This window comes from Vicugna pacos, chromosome 11, assembly GCF_048564905.1.
Source record: "Vicugna pacos chromosome 11, VicPac4, whole genome shotgun sequence".
Taxonomy (NCBI): domain Eukaryota; kingdom Metazoa; phylum Chordata; class Mammalia; order Artiodactyla; family Camelidae; genus Vicugna; species Vicugna pacos.
The window spans coordinates 2,350,142-2,370,411 of record NC_132997.1 but is presented as its reverse complement, the minus strand read 5'-3'; the positions used below and the strand labels follow the sequence as shown (position 1 = coordinate 2,370,411).

The following is a 20,270-nucleotide window of genomic DNA, read 5'->3' as shown; positions in this document are numbered from 1 at the left end:
TAGAGATTAAAAAAAAGCCTACAGAGGAGATTTATTCCAGTATAAGAAATTATTTTTAAGAATAATGTCAAAGATAGAACCCATAAGGAATACATTTATTATCATAAGAATATTTTGAGACACTACCAAAATAAAAATCCTCCTAAACAAAATGAAAGGCAAGAAATGACAAGAAAAAGCTCTGTGATACATGTTGTTGAAGACAAGAAGTTAATGTTCATAACATACAAAGAGCTTCACAAAGCAACAAGAAGCTCCCCCACTTAAATGTGTGCAAAGGATAAAAGGAATCATTCATTTTAAAAAAGTCAAATGGCTAATGAGTGAAAAATGCTCAATACCTCACTGGTCATCAAATGCAAACTAAAACAATGAAAAAGCACTTTTGCTCATCATATTGGCAAATATTTTTTAAAAGATATTCTAGCTAGTGTCCATCTGTGGGAGAAGAAACCATGAGCGACATTTTCAGAGGACGACATGTCAATGGATATGTAAACTCTGAAAAACGTACGTACACACTGACTCAACACCACTTCTACAAATCGTTTCCTTTAGGAAAAAACAAATTTAGTCCAAAAAGATGTACCCATCAGGGCATTTACACAGCACTGTTTACAATGGTGGGAAGAAAAACTGAAGTGAAATCATATCCAGCAATAGAGAATTCGTTACATAAGTAATTGTGCATCTTTTCATTCCCCTATGGAAGGAATTTCTAGAGTCACTTGAAAGGAGTCTGTGATGAATGTAAATGTCACATCCAGGGACTAAATTTCCAGAAGCCTTAACTAAAGGAATACTCATAAAAGATCACAGGAATGTCTGTACAAGAAGGATGCCAGTCAAATATCCTTTCTGACAGTGGAAAATGGAGAAAACTTAACTGTCCACCATCAAGACAATGATGCGGTAAATCACGACGAGCTGCGAGCAATGAGGGAGCCGGCGTTTCGCCGTGGTCCAGGGCCTTGTCCACAGCATTCTCTCACCAAAGGTGTGCGTGGGAAAGAGACCACACCCGCAAATCAGGAGACCCCTCCACTCTATCTGAAAGGACCGGGTGAGTCTGGAGTGGGAGGACGTCTATGATATACACCTGAGTGATCAAAGCGAGCTGCAGAAAAACATATAGTATGGTCTCATTTTTAAATAAAGCTTATATACACACACGTATACATGGAATTCTCATATGTGTGTATATATGTATGTCATAGGCATAAAGGTCATGAAATATATATACCAAATTTTCAACAGCTTTTAATTTTCGGAAATAAGGGGAAGGGAGGTAGGGTCTTCCTGTACCACCACAGTTCTCTTTTCAGTATTTCAGTTAAGTATACTTGGAATTTAAAAGTTTATTTAAGTCCGAAGTAAAATGGACGATGCCTCCACAAGACAGAATGCTATACTGGTCATCAAAAATCATGCCAGAGGAGATAGAATATTGTAGAAAAACATATAAAAAGCCAAATGGAAAATGGAGGTGTCCACACAGCAAACAGTCACAGAGTGCTCTCTGGTTTTTTATGACAGAGGTGATACACACTGACGAAAATATATGTTAACGTGTTAATTATTATCTTTGAATAGCGGGACAAGGATAGCCTCTTTTGCCCACTTTTTCAGACTTATTATTTTAAATGCACATTCTTTCTCATCTGAAAAAAAGCATTTTTAGGTGTGTAGTACTACGCATTGGAGAATAATACAAGAATACTTAGAGAAACAAGTAACTAGGAGACAAGGCAGCAGCATCACACAATGTAGGACGGGCGATCCTGATTAACACCATGCAGTTACATAAGGACCCATAAATTGAGAGCACCTGCTGTAACAGGGCGTGATCCCCTTCTATTTGTCAGCAGTGTCTTCAGGCCTGAGGCAGTTCTGAGCACGGCCAGTGTCAGTGCTGGTCTCTGGATTGATGCTACTGGGGGTGAGGGCACCTGCAAGCCGAGAGGAAGAACAGAAATCATCCTCTGCCTTTTCTGTCTTGTTTCTTTGTTACTTTAAAAGAGAGGCATATATAAGATAAACTGTGTATCTACCCAAATGAAATTTCAGTAATGAAACCGTTTTTAAAGACTTCACAGCTTATATTCTGCCTATAACTGTCTTTTCAACAAAGCATCATATTTATTAAATGTTAATTAACTCAGTTAATTAACTCCCTGTTGAAACATTCTAGTAAAGAACATGAAATGCAGTATGTAAAAGAACCACACCTGCAGTGACTAGCTCAGCTGTCTTGACGGCAGTGCAGTCAACCCCCACCATCTTGTGGCCCTGAGCTCCTGATGCTGGTAAGACATCACGCTGCTGCCTCAGATGGAGAGAAATGGTGAAAGCATTTCTTGAACCCTACAGCACTGACAAAACATAACTGACAAATCCCAGGCTCCTTTGAGGCTCTCATTTTCTGTTTCTGGCCAACCCCCGTCAATGAGCAGAACCACCCAATTCCCGAGCCATGGGACTCACGTGGGAAGGAGTTTTGGAGAAATTTCCAGGTATAGAATGTAACCAACTATACATAGAACTCTGAAAAAAGAAAAGATGCCATACTCTGATTTTGGAAGACACTCAAAATATTCTCCTGAGCCTTAGTAGCTGGAAAGGCTGAGCTTCTCCTAAGCCACTTATTTATTTCACAGCCAGTAAGCATCTCCCACAAACCCTGCTTCCCTGTGTCTGCTGGGAGCTTGAAGCACACTGCTGCTGTCGATCTTATAAGTCACAGGGCAGAGGCGTGTGTCTCACGCCTGCAACCCTCACACAGGCTCGCCTCCTAGCCTCACTGTCTGAACTTGGCTCCATTTTCTCACCTGTTTATTTAGTATCTGTTCTTCTGTAAGCTGCCTGAAATGCGTTTTGGAACATGTCAGAAGAATCAGTGGGTTGAGAAATGGACAGATTGAGAGGTGAGAGATGGGCAGACAGAGAGAGAGACTCCAAGAAAAGGGGAAAAAATAAAATTTCCTATGCAAAACCCTCTTCTAATCAGGGAAGGAAACCACCACGGAAAAGTGTGAAGAGGCAGGTAGCTTAGGACTGTTTCCTGGATTCCATGAAAAGTAACACCAAGAGATGAGAGGGTAGAACTTTAAATAGTAAAAGAAAAAAAGTACGCATGCTTGAAAAATATATCTACAATATGTACTTTCTAAAGAATAGACTCAAATCAGCAAGGCCCAATAACACTATACTTGGGTATTTACAGAAGTGAGAATCCCATCTCCAAACCACAAGGCATCCCTTCGGAGCACTGACAGTCTACATGGAGCGGTCATAAAGCCGTCACTGCAAAAGCTATGCTACCCTGCACTTACGAGGAACGAGCAGCTGTGCTCGGGCTGCCCACGCGCGTCATTTACACCCCACAGCACCTCTACGGGGGGGGACGCCTAGCGAGCCCCGTCTCTGCAGGACAGAAAATCAGTTCTGGAGAGGCTAAGCCAACCTACCAGTTCTCCATCACACAGGACTTGTCACTCCAGAGCAGGAATCGAACTCGGTCCCACGAATGTAACCATGGTACTACCGTGCTTTGTGTGCTGTTTGTGTGTATAATACATTTGTTTCTATCATGAAAGGGTATTTAATAAATGATCGGTTGTCCTGTCTATCTCATTAGCTCACAATTAATCTTTATACTGTTGAATAGTACTCTTTTCCCGTGAAGAAATGAACGGAAAGAGTGGAGGTCAGAATGAGGTGGGGCTCCATTCTTTATCTGGGATCTCATCTCATCGAAGTCCCCAAACAGGGAGAAGGAGCAAATGTTCTCTTTATCTTTTAAAGAGAGGGCTCCAGTGATGGTGACTTATTCAATTCCAAAACCAAAGCTGGGGAAAGGGCACATGCAGCAATTAGAGCAGTATCAGCTGTAGGAAGGCGAAAAGAGCTCACGGGAGGGCTCAGGGGGCAGCCTCATTTAATTTCAATCGATAAAACAATAACACACTCTAAAAATATTAGCATACAATGGATTTGCTCTTTCTTGACATCTAGCAAGTTTCCACAGCCCACATGTAACTTTATCGTGAACTAGTGAAAGGAAGAGTCCACAAACAGGGAAAATCAATGCCACAGGCAGGCTGAAACCCAGGCTGGAGTTTAGGAAGGGAAAGGGCATAGTTAAGAACTGAGGAAAGGCTGGGGGAAAAAATCATCACAATGACTCTCAAGCATCATCCAACAATCATATAATCATTCATTCAAGAGAGAGTTACTGAGGTCGTATTCTGTGCAAGATTGTACAGCGGGCGAAGCAAGAGCGCAGCATCCATGGTGGCAGCAAGTTGCGGGGCTCAAATACATTTCTGATCCCGGTAACTTGCACACTTGTCCTCAGTATAAAGGCAAAGATAAAAAAAGTAAAATAGTACTCTGTAAACTCAAAGCATTGTTGAAAAAAAAAGTTAAGAAGACCTAAATACAAGGACAGACACTCCACACACATTCCTCTATCAAAAGACAGTGCTCTTGGAATGGCAGTGCTCCCCAGAGCGATTCGTATATTCAACGTGGTCTCGATCACAATCCCAGCGGGCTCCTCTGCAGAAACTATCTGCTGCTACAATTCATTTGGAAATTCGAGGATCTCAGTAAACAAAACGTACTTGAAAAAGAACAATTTGAGAGGACTTGTAATTCTCAATTTCAAACCTTACAACTGTACCTCCAGGTGAGATTAGAGGCCATTGTGAAGTTATTACTGTGTTTATCCTTATTTACTAAATTCTCTACAATGAATATTACTGTTACAATAAGAAAAATAAAAAATAAGTTATCCTTTAAAACATGCACACCGATTCATTCATTGGGAAAAAATTATTTTATCAATAAAGAGATAAACAAATATCTAGTGAAAAAGGACAACTTAAAAACAAGAGTGCATTTGCATTTTTCATAAATTGAAAACTGAAAAGCACTAAGACGTCAAGTTTCTAGGGAGACCAATGCAACATATTAATAGTTATTTTCAGAAATCCTAATATAACAATGAAAACTCAGGAAAGGGAAAATCGTGACTGACAGCCAACTGCAAACACATGGAGAGCAAAGGCCTAGAAATCACAGTTCCTGCTACTAACACAATAGGAGAGGAAATTCCTCACTGAGGGGACAGTGGAATCCCATGCATAAGACAGGATACACATTACCAACTGCACTAGAATCGGGGGTGATTTTCTTAGAAGAATTCTAAAGTTACAAAATTGCTGAAAAACTATTAAAACACTGACAGAAAGATTAAAACACACAGTCATATATATTATATAGAAACATATGAAGTCTGCTCCCATGTTGCATAGAAATACAAACATATTTGTTCATTTATAGGCACTGATTACTTTATCCCAGGTAGAATATTTCAATTAAAACAAATAATCAATATTACACTCCTCTTGTCAAATCTACTTGATAAGTTACTCTGCTATGTGAACATAATGTGTCTAAGATAGATCTAAAATTAGTGAAAAACATCTTTTTATGGTTTCTTGAACTAGTCTCAAAATTCAAAGCTTAATTTTAAAACAGATCTGAGAAGTAATTCTATACTACCTTTTCCCTCATGAAATAAACAGCAGTCTATTGTCAAAATTCTGTCCTTAAAATGATTCACGAGCACCGTATCCTCACAAAACTGCTGGACAGCAAGGCACTATCCAGACACTGTGACCCAACAAATGAAACACAAGGAAGACAGTGACCCTATTCTGGAGGGCTTATAGTCTGTGTCAACACTGGGGTTTTTATTTGATTGATTTGATTGGGTAGCAAAATAAAATCAGTCAAGTACTTTCTTCTTTGAGCATTCTATAAGTCATGACTCTGCTGTTAGTGTCATGAGCAGGAAAGACTTAAGCATGACTTGATTAGGTCAACTAGTAACAATCATCACTGGAGAGTGAGTAATAAAGAAGTTAACTGATAGCAATGCTTCTCCATATATGAGACCTAAAATAAATCTACACCGATATCCAAAAGTAAAATGAGGAGATGAGGTCCCCAATGAGAAAAAAATCTAACAAGAAATCAAAAAAGTAAAGACTTTTTCTTTAACGATTCCTGGAAAGAGTGGAGCATGGTGGTGAAGAGCTCAGATGCTAGGGGAAAATATGAGGGTCTGAATTCCCACAGCACTGGGTAGCTTTGACACTGATATGTCAGTGAAATTCTCTGCATCTCAGTCTCCGATGCATAGACTGGGGACAACAACAGTACCCATCTCCTAGAACGGTCTAAGAATTAAGTTATTTTAAATATACAAGTTTAAATAAAATACATCAGATATTTAATATTACCCCAAAAGCACAAGGAAAAATGAAAACAGAGATAAATTGGAGTTCATTAAAATTTAAAACTTTGCTTCAAAAGACACCATCCAGAAAGTGAAAAAACAACACTCAGGAGAAAATTTTTTCAAATCATTTATCTGATAAGGAATTTGTGTATCAAAAATAAAATTCCACAGCTCAACAATAAAAAGACAACTCAATTAAAAAATGAATAAAGGATCTGAAAATATATTTTCAAGGAAAATATACAAATGGCCAATAAGCACAATGAAACGATGTTGAATAACATTACCTCTAAAGGAAATCAAGTCAAAACAACTAGGAGAAACCGCTTCACACTCACTACAATAGATTATAATCAAAAAAAGATTAACAAGCATTAATGAGGACACAGAGGAAGCGGAGCTCGCAGCCCTTGCTCGTGAGAACGTAACACAGCGTGGCCTCTTTGGAAAACATCCTGGCATGTCCTCAGAGAATTGAATATTTGGTTTCTGAATGATCCAGCAATTCTGCTTCCTGGGCACAGAAGTAAGAGAACTGAAAACAAATGTTCACATAAAAACTCCTACAGAAATTTTCACCATTATTTTTCTCCATTACTTTTCAGAGCCAAAAAACAGAAACAACCCAAATGTCTATCACGTGATGAATGGGTAAACAGAGGGGCCCAGCCATACAGTGGAATATTATTCAGCAATAGCGAAGCATAGAGTACTGACCCAGGGCCACAACGTGGACAAATATTGAAAACGTTACTCAGTGTGAAAGAAGTCAGTCAAAATAGATGGTTCCACTTACATGAAGTGACTTGATTTGCATGAAATGTTCAGCACACGCAAATCCACAGAGACAGAAGAGTGGCTCCCTGGGGCTTGGGGAGAATGGGGAAGTTGATAATGTCTGCTTATGCGTACTGGGTTTCCTGTTGGGGGGATGAAAATGTTCTAAGATTGACTGGGATGCACATTTCTGGGCATAGAGTAAAATCCGCTGTACATTTTAATGGGTGATTTGTATTAAAACTATTAAGAACAAAAGCACCTTGGGCTAGTACCTTCCATAGTAAATGCAAATTGCTAACATTTATTACAGGAAGAAGAAACTGCCCTCAGCATGAAAACAGGAGATCAGCAAATATTAGTTAACCGAAATTGGACAAGAGCATTTCACTTGAAACTGTTACTGAGTGTACACGAAATATTCAGTCATGACAAGGAAAATCAGTTTGACATCACGAAGAAGCATTCTGCTTCAAATGCAATTCAAGGATTCGGCAAGCCCAGCTGCTACAAATGACCAGAGGAGAAACCTGGTTCTTAAAACAAGCACCAGAGCCAACAAGGAAATGGTGGTGAGGAAAGCAGGCGGCCTAAAATCTGGAACAGTGTGCTACAAATAATTTCTCCACTGAAAATTCAAAAATAAAATGAAAGTGATGTAATGCTGTGTTGAACTCACGTGAATGGCCTTCCTGCAGTGCTTGACAGTTCTGTAACCCCGAATGACTCAGGAGAATCAGCATGGCTCCTGGGATTCCCCAAGTAACTGCCCACAAGCATGCTGACCACCATCATATCTGCCAGGGTTGAATTGCAGAGAAGACACCAACCTCTGAAAGGCACAGGGAATGTTGACAAGGGAATAAAAGGCTGCAGTCAATCCTGGGACAGAGGCCCTGTGAGCAGAGGCCAAAAGGCTGCAGGTGAACTGGAGTGGCCCTGGGGCAGGAAGGGACCACAGGGGAGCATATCTCAATTATCTACTCTCTCTCCCTCGGGTAGGAGGGATAAAGCCTGCATCCTTCTCACCTGGAACTGTGGGTTCTGGCTGGCGGAAGTCTTACCGACAAGGAATGAATTACTCAAGACTGTGGAAAAAGGAAAGATAGCGAGAGGGATTAGGGAGCCAACTCCACGAGTCTCTCAAATGCTCCCATATTTATTGTGTATAATCAAAGGAAAAAGTCATTAACAGTTGTGAGATAGTAGGCAGGAACTTGGGGAAAGAAGGGATGAGACAGAGATTGTAGACTCCACCATGAGTACTAAGGCTTAGTTTACCTTTAGGGAAGTCATGGGGTGAGGGGAACAAGATACATTTTTTAGACATGTTTATTACAAAGCAGACCACCAGACCAGCCTGGTCCCTGTTTTGGGGATAATAGACTATCTAACACCACACAGGCCCGGCGTTTATATCTGAGGGCCAGGGTCATTGCTGTGCAATAAGCAGAGTGCTATCTATACCCTCAAATATGTAAGCAAGGCATTGTCTCTCCTTTTTATGGCAAGGAGACAGAAGTGAGGATGCACAGGTGCTTGCATTAAAGCAGTTACTAAGAACATTTTTTCTTCTTAAAGTTGACAGTCGGCTGGGATGTGTTACAATTTGTTAACCCAATCATGGGCTCCCACATGGAACCATTATGGAGGACATCCTAGGATGACAAATCCTGGCTCTGGGTCTTTTCCTGCCAGCTTCAGCCACTCCAGCAGGGTCTAGACACATCCCTGAATAACGATCCCACAGAACCACCTAAACTCTTAACTCCTGGTGCTTGAAAATTAATTTTAGCTCTACACAACTTTCCGTAGAAAAGTTTCAGAAATAAAAGATATTGTATTCTTTTTATATCTCATCATAAGACTGATTTTTCTGATTGCTCTAAGCTGCTTCTACATGGAAAAGCACCTAATTCTGCAGGTGAATTCAGTACTTTCCTTTGGGCATAACTAGACAGTCTGGGCTGTCTGACTTCTATTAGTCAAATACCGATACACTTAATTGATTTCTTTGCTCATCAATTTCAGCCTGGAGGTGAGGGTCTGTCACTATTTTCCTCAGCCCACCCTCTACTCTTTTCTCATCAACATCTCAGGCCTCCTGAAAACAAAACAAAGCATTTGTTTCCCTTCATCTACACTTTCCACAAAGGCAACAGGAATCATCATGCCTAGAGAATGAATTCAACACAAATGTTACAACAAAAATCTATAAACCTGAAGCAACTCCATCTCCGAATCATGATACACAATGACATGAGAGTAAGTGTGTCAGGTACAAAGCACGCGTGAGCCTGAACACCTCATTTCTATTCTTCAAAGGAAGGAAGGTTTTCATATTTTTTCTTATCATTCTTTGTCATTGTTTCAGATTAAGCCAAAACATTTTTTATGAAATAATTAAGCACTGCAATAACAGATTTTCGCTGTATCAATTACAGAAGGAATTCAGAGGGGATAGGAAAACCCACCTCTGTAAAATATGCAAAATTCCTTCCCCTGTTAAGAACACGAATACAAAATTCAACAGAGAATTCGAATTCTTGTGGAGAGGACAAAAGCCACAGAATCAAAGCAAAGTCATTATTATGACTCAATCCAAAATTCACTGGACAAACATGCTCAATGCATTCAAATAATTTTTAAGGCACACTGCAAACCATTCACTTAATTATCTACAGGCTAGAGGAAGAATTTCCCTCTATAACAGACAACATAAATCAATAGGTTGCCCCACCAAACAAGGAACAAACATCAGGTTTTTAGCAGTTCTGATAAATCAGCAAGTTTTAAAGATCAAAATCCAGAAATTTTAAACATTCATTCACACCAGAATGAATCAAGCACTTAAAAAAAAAAATAACCCAGAGAAACTAAACACATTGATCACGTACCTGGATCAATGAGAAATTCTTGTACAGCTGGAAAAAAAGAACAGGCTATAGCCTTTTACTTGAAAAATAAAGCTACTTTTAAAGATAACTGCTAAAACACATTTCATCATTCATGTTGCCTTGAAAAATCTGAGGAACTTGTCTCTGATCAGAAAAGCAATTCTGAGTATTAGTATTTTACAATTCAGTGCCAGTTTGCTTTAGAAGAAAAAAGAAAAGCTACTGTTTCTCATCTTGCACAAAGTTTAAAGAACCTCCCTGCCTCTATCTCCTCTCATTTTCTAAGCTCATGCTCCCCAAACCTTCTGAAACAATTATGAGAACCTCTTATTCCCACCAATATGCCAAATCACAAAAGAGTATCAATTTATTTGTGTAAATATATACTTACAACTTGAACTGGAGGAGAAAGGTTTCAGAAGGCTATATGGAACTTATTGCTACATTCCTGAAATCACACACATACACGTTCACAGAGACACAGACATATACAAACTGAATTACTGGGCACTTCACAAGCTAAGGACTTACAACTTCTAGAAGATAACTTTGTAGTTAGTTTAAAATACAAAACGGTCAGCTTTTGAAAGCCTTGAACATTGCAAAATCATCCAAATATCAATGAGATCCAATTAGCCTTCTCTGTAGAATGTAATTCCCCATGATGGCAAAGCAGACCCTAAGAAGTAGTGGATCCAAGACTCGTGTTTTTCACTAGCTATGACCGTTTTAAAACACGTTAAAAGATTTAGAAAGGTTTGTCCCTACGACATTTATTCGTATTGAGATGGCATATGTATTCAATTGTCTATGCAGAAAATAGGAACCATGATAGTGTTTAAGAAATATTTTGTGTATTGAAATATTTATTTTAAAGTGCAGACAAGGAGGGTGGGTATTACTCCGTTGTAGAGCACCTGTTGAGCATGCACATGTTCCTGGCTTCAATCCCCAGTACCTTAATGAAAATAAATAAATACAAGTGTTTATTTAAAAATAAGAATAAATTCATATAAAAAAATGCAGACTAAAAACCACTGCAATCTAGGAGACACAATTATAATAAAAAACAAGTGTTTCTATCAAATATTGACTATACGCCAATCACAGAGACAACCACAAATCACACCTGACAACCATCACGTGTGATTCTCAGCAACCCTACTAAGTAAACACGGATGAGAAACCCGGCTCTGCGGATGAGGAGACGGAGCTCGGAGGAGCCGGGGACGCTTACCGTCCTGCTCCCCGTGACACCGCATCAGCCCAGGGAAAGCGCTGACAGAGCTGCACTGAGGGGACACCCAGCTGCATGGAACCTTGGGGGATTGGGGAGTCCTAGAAAATACTCTAAAGTGTTCAGTGAAAAACCAGCTCAAATATATTACACTGTGCTCCATCCTCTAAACACGGAACATGACTGAGACCTTTTTGATGCCTCCGTGTCCTTTCTGCCATCATCAGTTATGTGCCCTCTCAGAGCGACCAGTCATGAACTGGATCCCATACGAAGTGCACCCCATATGCAGAGCTTTTAAAGCTGTTTTATGAAGTTTGTAAGACTCCGTCTATTCCTCACAAAGGCGGTCATCCAGCACTAGTCACCGGTGCGGATGTACCACCTGAAATCACACCTTTCTGCATTTTAAAATCCCTTCATGTAATACAGAGTTTTAAACAGCAAAGAAGCAGCTCAACCACAGACAGTGGACAGCTTTTCACCATACGGACTTGAACAGCCCATCGGACTACCTGGAAGCCCTTTTCTTCTATTAAACCCACTTCCAGGTACTTCATCTGATTGGTGGACTCGGCCTCTGACTGACCTACTCAGAGAGATCCCATCCTCACATCCGGGGGTGGGAGAGGACCCTGCTGCTGGGAGAAATCAGTGAGGAAGGTGGACATCATCCAGCCATATCTGCACGGGTAGAAATGCCACATGCTCAGAAATTATACCGTCAGCACCCCTGGGCTCCCATGGACTGGTTTCACATTAACCAAACTTATGACACACTGATGCAAGAAAACCAGAAATTCAGTTTATTAATGTAACAGGAGATGTGAAACTACAAAAGAGATTGAAATATCAGAGTTCAACCATGAGTACAGATTCTCCTCCATGGCCCAATCTCGGGCAGGCAGTCACATGGCAAGCTTGGACAGAAGCAGAGCAGGAAGAGTTTCTAGATTAACTCAATGGACTAAATTTCTGTTATAAGAACAGATCTACTGCCTGGAAAACAATTAACACCAATCACGGGGCACACTTCATGGGCAGTGGCTGAGACACGACTGTGAGCCCCTGTATAACTCCCCTTTCCCTGTCCTTTCTGGTCTAACTGATGCAGAGGTACAGAGATCCAGGGGTGCAGATACCTCTAAACTCCCAAAGCTCATCCCTGGGAGCCTGGAAACCAGATAGCCAGGGTTTAAACCCCAGCTCTGCCACTTACTAGCTCTGTTACCTTGGCCAAATTACTTACCCTCTGTGTGCCTCAATTTCCACACCTAAACCTGGGATAACAATCAAATCTTTCTTACTCACTTGTTGTGAAGAGTGAAGGATTCATTTCTGTAAAACTCTCAGAAAAGAATGTAGCATATTTTTGGTGCCCAACAAATGTCAATTTAATAAGAAAGTGATTTACAAGTCTCCCATCTAATCATCTTCTGTGTTTCATGGCTAGTCTGAGTCCCAAAGGAAATCCTTATTTCCCCTCTTATAAACTCTTGAGGAGCACCCTTCTCTTTCAAGCCACCACCTGTTTAAACTGAGGGAGGGGATCCCTCCTCCCCACTCCTCTGGTCCATGGGAGACTGCTTCTCCCTTCACACCCCTGACCACTGGCCCACGGCTATCCCTCCTCACACTAACAGATTGAGGTGTGAGTCCGGGGAGACAAGCAGGGCATATGAAACCTTTCCTTTCCCTCCAGTGTTGGCCACCATTAGGAAGCAGCTGAGATGCTCAGCTCCATGGCAAGACACTCCTGTGCATTATGGGCCAGATCCTCTCAAGGGAATGCTCGCTGTGGCCCAGAGTTACCTGGGACTGCGTGAGTCTCTAATTCTGGGACATAGTGTCATGACACTCACTCTCCCACAGCCCTGAATTTCATGGAGAACGTGGCTTCATCAGTAATAAAGGAGACATTTATCGCCTGCCTGTTCTTCTTTGTCATCTCTCAGTTGGCTGCTGGACACAACATGTGTATAAGTATTGGGTCCCCTTAAGCCCCAACATATATGAAGTAACAAAAAATTCTGTGGCTTAACATTGGTTCAGGGCGACTGTGTAACGGTCCTGACTCTGCTGATGCTAAATTATGTGTTTAGGAACTATGGAACTTCCTCAAATATCTTTCATCATAAAACCAGCTTTCCTTATTTTCCTGTTTCTCAGTAATTGCCAAAGACTCTCAAATGATGGCTTCACACCAAACAGCAGTTAAGTTTATGAGCCCTCTTGACATACACACTGTGCTAAACACTTTACATAATTTCTTATTCTCACAATTCTACAAAGCAGAAATGAGTGTTCCCATCTCACAGACGAGGGAAAAACTCCGAACGAACTGACTCAGGATCACTTAGCTCAGTGGCAGCGCGTGCACGCAAACCCAAGTCAAAACACTACACCCCTTCGTATATGTACCAAATCTCCTACCACCCATTGACACACAGCGGTGGGGATAATACTTAGGGAACTCAGTACACTTTTCAGCTTTAAGGTGCTCCAGAGGCCTCTTCTAGCTCTTTTATAAAATCCCGGCTCACTGGTTTCTAACACTGCAAGAGAAGTCCGATGTTCGGAGCGCCGGCCAGGGAGGAGCGCCGGCGCAGAGCACGCAGCCGCACAGAGCAGCGGAGCTACCGGCGGCGCAGGCAGGGGGAGAGCGGCCCCCCGCCTGTCGGGCAGGAACACAACCCCTGACCGAGGTGCTGGGAGGGGGCACGACCCGCCATCATGCCTGTCCAGTCTGCAACATCTGACTGCGGCATCCGGAGGGGCAGTGACCCGCCCGCCCGCAGCAAAAGAGAGCTGCATCTGACCCCGTGTTAAGAGGAGGCGCGATCTGCTTGCCGACAAGTGCTGGGAGCAGCACAGAAGAGGGCGCCAACGGAGGGCCTATGAAAACAAGCTGAGCTTCCAAAACAGGACGAAGACAGAAGGACTTCACATTAAAAGCACACAGACTCCAGGAGAACAACAACAACAACCCTTTTTTTTTGTTTGTTTTGTTTTGTTTTTTGGTTTTTGGTTTTTGGTTTTGGTTTTGGTTTTGTTTTGTTTTTAATCTGTTTTTGCCTGTTCTATTTTGAATTGCTCTCTTAATTTTTACTTCTTAATTCATTTCTATTTCTCTTGGATTTTGATGTCCTGTTATTGATTAGACACAGGCTTCAAACACATATATTCATCTCCCCACCCCCCTTTTTTATTTTTTAAAGGTTTTAAAAGGACGTCTCCACCCGATTAATACTCTACTTCAACCCGCTCTTCTATTATTCATTATACAATGTTTTCAAGCCCTCTTTCTCCCTTCTTTTAAAAATCTTTCTCTCTCTCTCTTATTTTTTTCTCTTTTTTCTCTTTATTTTTTTTCTTTTTTTTTCTTTTTTTTCTAAGTTCTATTCCTAAATAGGCATTAGATAGATAAAATTCTTAAGATCCAAAATAGAGAATTGATGCTCCATAAACCACAATGCCAGAGAGGTATGAGCAAGATGAAGAAGCAGAGAAACCTTTCCCAATTAAAAGAACAAGAGGAATCCCCTGAAAGAAAGCTCAATGAAATAGACTTCAATAGCCAACTAGATCAAAATTTCAAAAAAGGAGTGGTCAAATTGCTGAAGGAATTAAAAGAGATAGTGCTTAGAGAAATAAAATATGTCAAAAATGAAATTGAAGCTATAAAGAAGAGCCAAGCAAAATGGGAAAACACATTGACAGAGATGAGGAATGATCTAACAGCTGTGCAAAGCTGACTAGTTAATGCAGAGGAACGAATTAGTGATCTAGAAGACAGGGCAACAGAAAGCACCCATTCAGAAGAACTACAAGATAAGCAAATAAAAAATAATGATAATAGCATAAGGGACCTATGGGATAATATAAAGCATCCCAATCTTCGCATAATAGGGGTCCCAGAAGGGGAAGAAGGATCAAAGGGGATTGAAAAGGTTTTTGAAGAAATCATTACTGAAAACTTCCCAAACTTAAAGAAGGAATCAGATATACAAGTACAGGAAGCTCAGAGGGTCCCAAACAGGAAGAACCCAAATAGACCCACACCAAGACATATCATAATCAAGATGGCCAGAGTCAAGGATAAAGAAATGATTATAAAGGCAGCAAGAGCAAAGCAAAGAGTGAATTACAAGGGAACCCCCATAAGGCTCTCAGCTGATTTCTCTACACAAACACTACAGGCCAGAAGGGAGTGGCAAGATATATTCAAAGCCCTGAATGAAAAAAAGATGCAGCCTATGATACTTTATCCAGCAAGGCCACCCTTTAGGATAGAAGGAGAAATAAAGAGTTTCACAGACAAAAAAAAAAAAAAAGCTGCAGGAGTTTAGCAACACTAAACCCATGCTAAAAGAAATATTGAAATGGCTATTCTAAATTGAAAAGCAGCAGGATGCTACAGAAATGAGAAACGTACAGCTGGAAAGGTGATAACCCATGAATTACAAATAAAGAAAACACGAAATTATAAAAGAAGACATACAAATCACTGAGAGTGGGAGAGGGAGGCAGGGAAATATAGAATCTTTTTTTCCTTCTTTTTTAAATTTTTTTAACAGAAGGATGGGTTTGAGATCATGTTATTATCAGTTTAATAAAAATGGGTATAGGTTAATAGATTTACAAAAAAGGGTAATCACAAGTCAAAAATTTACAAGGGAGTCACAAAAATTAAATAAAATCCATGATAATAGAAAGGAAAATTACCAAACCACAAAAGGAAGAAGAAAGGAACAAAGAGGATATATCAATTCAACTGCAAAGATAAGTTCAAAATGGCAATAAACACACATCTATCATTAATTACTGTAAATGTTAATGGACTAAATGCTCCAGTCAAAAGACATAGAGTGGCAGAGTGGATAATAAAGCAAGAACCTTCAATATGCTGCATACAAGAGACCCACTTTAGGGAGGACACATATAGATTGAGAGTGAAAGGATGGAAAAGGATATTCCATGCAAATGGAAAAGCCAAAAAAGCAGGTGTTGCAGTACTGATTTCAGACAAAATAGACTTTAAAACAAAGGCCATAAATAAAGATAAAGAGGGACATTTTATAATGATTAAAGGAGTGATACAAGATGAAGACATTACACTCGTTAATATATATGCACCCAATATAGGAGCACCTAAGTACATACAAGAATTACTAACAGAGATAAAGGGGGATATTGATGGGGATACAATCATAGTTGGAGATTTTAACACTGCATTAACATCACTAGACAGATCTTCCAGACAGAAAATAAACAAGGCAACAGAGAAATTAAATACTACAATAGAAAAACTAGATTTGGTGGATATTTTCAGAGCTTTACACCCCCCAAAAATAGAATATACATTCTTTTCAAGTGCACATGGAACATTTTCCAGGATCAATCATGTACTTGGGCACAAAAGAAACCTCAACAATATTAAGAAGTTAGAAATTATCTCAAGCATCTTTACTGACCACAATGCCATGAAACTGGAAATCAACAACAGAGAAACAAAAGAGAAAAAAAGAATAGCATGGACATTAAACAATATGTTATTGAAAAAACAATGGATCAATGAGGAAATCAAAGCTGAAATTAAAAAAAACCTTGAGAAAAATGATAATGAAAGCACAACCACTCAAAACCTATGGGACAGCAAAGGCAGTGCTAAGAGGGAAGCTTATAGCAATACAGGCCTTCCTCAAAAAAGAACAATCTCAAATAAACAAGTTAACCCAACACCTGAATGAATTAGAAAAAGAACGAAAAGCCCCAAAAAGCAGCAGAAGGAAGGAAATAATAAAGATCAGAGAGGAATTAAATACAATAGAGATTAACAAGACCATAGGAAAAATCAACAGAATCAAAAGCTGTTTTTTTGGAAAAGTAAATAAAGCCCACAAACCTCTGGCTAAACTCACAAAGAAGAAAAAAGAGAGAGCACAAATTAGCAAAATAAGAAAGGAAAATGGAGAAATTACAACAAACAAAATAGAAATATAGAATATCATATGAAAATATTATGAAAAAGTATATGGAACCAAACTGGATAACCTAGAGGAGATGGACAAATTTCTGGAAACATACTGTCCACCAAAACTGAATCAAGAAGAAACTGAACACTTGAACAATCTGATCACTAGAAAGGAAATAGAAATAGCAATTAAAAACCTCCCTACAAATAAAAGTCCAGGACCGGATGGCTTCACCAGGGAATTCTACCAAACATAAAAGAAGAACTCACACCAGCCCTTCTCAAACTCTTCCAGATGATTGAAAAGGAGGGAATTCTCCCAAACTCATTCTATGAAGCCACCATCACCCTGATACCAAAACCAGGCAAAGACACTACAAAAAAAAAAGAGAATTATAGGCCAATATCACTGACGAACATAAACGCCAAAATCCTCACCAAAATTTTAGCAAATAGACTTCAACTACACATAAAAAAGATTATACATCATGACCAAGTGAGGTTCATCGCAGGGACACAAGGCTGGTTCAACATACACAAATCAATCAATGTAATACATCACATCAACAAGAGAAAGGACAAAAACCACATGATCATCTCAATCGATGCAGAAAAAGCATTTGATAAAATTCAACATCCATTTATGATAAAAACTCTCGCCAAAGTGGGTATAGAGGGAACATATCTCAACATAATAAAAGCTATATATGACAAACCTACAGCCAGCATAGTACTCAACGGTGAAAATCTCAAAAGCTTCCCACTAAAATCTGGACAAGACAAGGATGCCCACTATCACCACTCCTATTCAAAATAGTCCTGGAAGTCCTAGCCACAGCAGTCAGGCAAGAGAAAGAAATAAAAGGGATCCAAATTGGAAAAGAAGAGTTAAAAGTGTCATTATATGCTGATGACATGTTACTATATATAGAAAACCCTAAAAGGTCCACACAAAAGTTTCTAGAGCTGATTGAAGAATTCAGCAAGGTAGCAGGTTACACAATTAACGTTCAAAAATCAGTTGCATTTCTTTACACTAACGATAAGTCAACTGAAAAAGAAAGTAAAGAAACACTCCCCTTTAAAATAGCACCCAAAGTAATAAAATATCTGGGAATAAATCTAACCAAGGAGGTGAAAGAATTATACACAGAAAACTATAAACCACTGATGACGGAAATTAAGGAAGAATTTAAAAAATGGAAAGATATTCCATGCTCCTGGATTGGAAGAATCAATATTGTTAAAAATGGTCACACGGCCCAAGGCAATTTACAGATTTAATGCAATCTCTATCCAATTACCCAGGACATATTTCACAGAACTAGAACAAATCATAATAAAATTTATATGGAACCATCAAAGACTTAGAATTGCCAAAGAATTACTGAAGAGAAAGAAAGAGGCTGAAGGAATAACTCTCCCAGACTTCAGACAATACTATAGAGCTACAGTCATCAAGACAGCATGGTATTGGTACCAAAACAGACATATAGACCAATGGAACAGAATAGAGAGCCCAGAAATGAACCCACAAACTTTTGATCAACACATCTCGACAAAGGAGGCAAGAATATACAATGGAATAAAGACAGTCTCTTCAGCAAATGGTGTTGGGAAACCTGGACAGCAGCATGTAAAACAATGAAGCTAGAACACTCCCTTACACCATATACAAAAATCAACTCAAAATGGATTAAAGACTTTAACATAAGAAAAGATACAATGAACCTCCTAGAGGAATACATAGGCAAAACATTATCTGACATACATTTCAAAAATTTTCTCCTAGAAGAAATAAAAGCAAGAATAAACAAATGGGACCTAATGAAACTTACAAGCTTCTGCAGAGCAAAGGAAACCAGAAGTAAAGGAAGAAGAAAACCTATGGAATGGGAGAAAATTTTTGCAAATGTAACCAACAAAGGCTTGATCTCCAGAATATATAAGCAGCTCATACATCTCAATAAGAAAAAAATAAACAACCCAATCCAAAAATGGGCAGAAGACCTAAACAAGCAATTCGCCAAGGAAGACATACAAATGATCAAAAAGCACATGAAAAAATGCTCAATATCACTAATTATCAGAGAAATGCAAATCAAAACTACAATGAGGTATCACCTCACACCAGGCAGAATGGCCATCATTGAAAAATCCACAAATGACAAATGCTGGAGAGGCTGTGGAGAAAGGGGAACCCTCCTGCACTGCTGGTGGGAATGCAGTTTGGTGCAGCCACTGTGGAAAACAGTGTGGATATTCCTCAAAAGACTAGGAATAGACTTACCATATGGCCCAGGAATCCCACTCCTGGGCTTGTATCCAGAAGGAAATCTACTTCAGGATGACACCTGCACTCCAATGTTCATAGCAGCACTATTTACAATAGCCAAAACATGGAAACAGCCTAAATGTCCATCAACAGGTGACTGGATAAAGAAGATGTGGTATGTTTATACAATGGAATACTACTCAGCCATAAAAACCGACAACATAACACCATTTGCAGCAACATAGATGCTCTTTGAGAATGTCATTCTAAGTGAAGTAAGCCAGAAAGAGAAAGAAAAATACCATATGAGATCGCTATTGTGTGGAATCTAAAAAACCAAAACAAACAAACAAACAAAAACAAAGCATAAATACAGGACAGAAATAGACTCATGGACAGAGAATACAGACTTGTGGTTACCGGGGAGGGGGTAGAGGGTGGGAAGGGATAGACTGGTATTTCAAAGTTGTAGAATAGATAAACAAGATTACACTGTATAGCACAGAGAAATATACACAAAATGTTATGATAAATCACAGAGAAAAAAATGTGACAATGAGTGTGTATATGTCCATGAATGACTGAAAAATTGTGCTGAACACTGGAATTTGACACAACACTGTAAAATGATTATGAATCAATAAAAAATGTAAAAAAAGAAAAAGAAAAGTCCGATGTTGCCACTGTTTGCACAGGAAGTCTGAAATGTTCACAGCGAGATCACAGAATAAAACTAAGACATAAGCAGAATAATATTTCCAGGTAGTCAGACATAATGGACAATTTGCTACCCTGAAGCA

General features: G+C 39.5%; 1 protein-coding gene across 1 annotated transcript in view; it reads right to left on the bottom strand.

Moving 5' to 3' along the window:
- Positions 1-844: 844 nt before the first annotated feature.
- LOC140699571 (uncharacterized) overlaps positions 845-20,270 on the bottom strand; it is a 37,644-nt gene continuing 18,218 nt past the window's right edge. The window contains exons 3-5 of the mRNA XM_072972226.1: positions 2,229-2,322; positions 1,829-1,949; positions 845-1,117 (exon numbers count right to left, since the gene is read on the bottom strand). Of these exons, the coding sequence (XP_072828327.1) occupies positions 1,855-1,949; positions 2,229-2,322 (189 nt within the window). The 3' untranslated portion in view covers positions 845-1,117; positions 1,829-1,854. The remainder of the gene's footprint in view (positions 1,118-1,828; positions 1,950-2,228; positions 2,323-20,270) is intronic.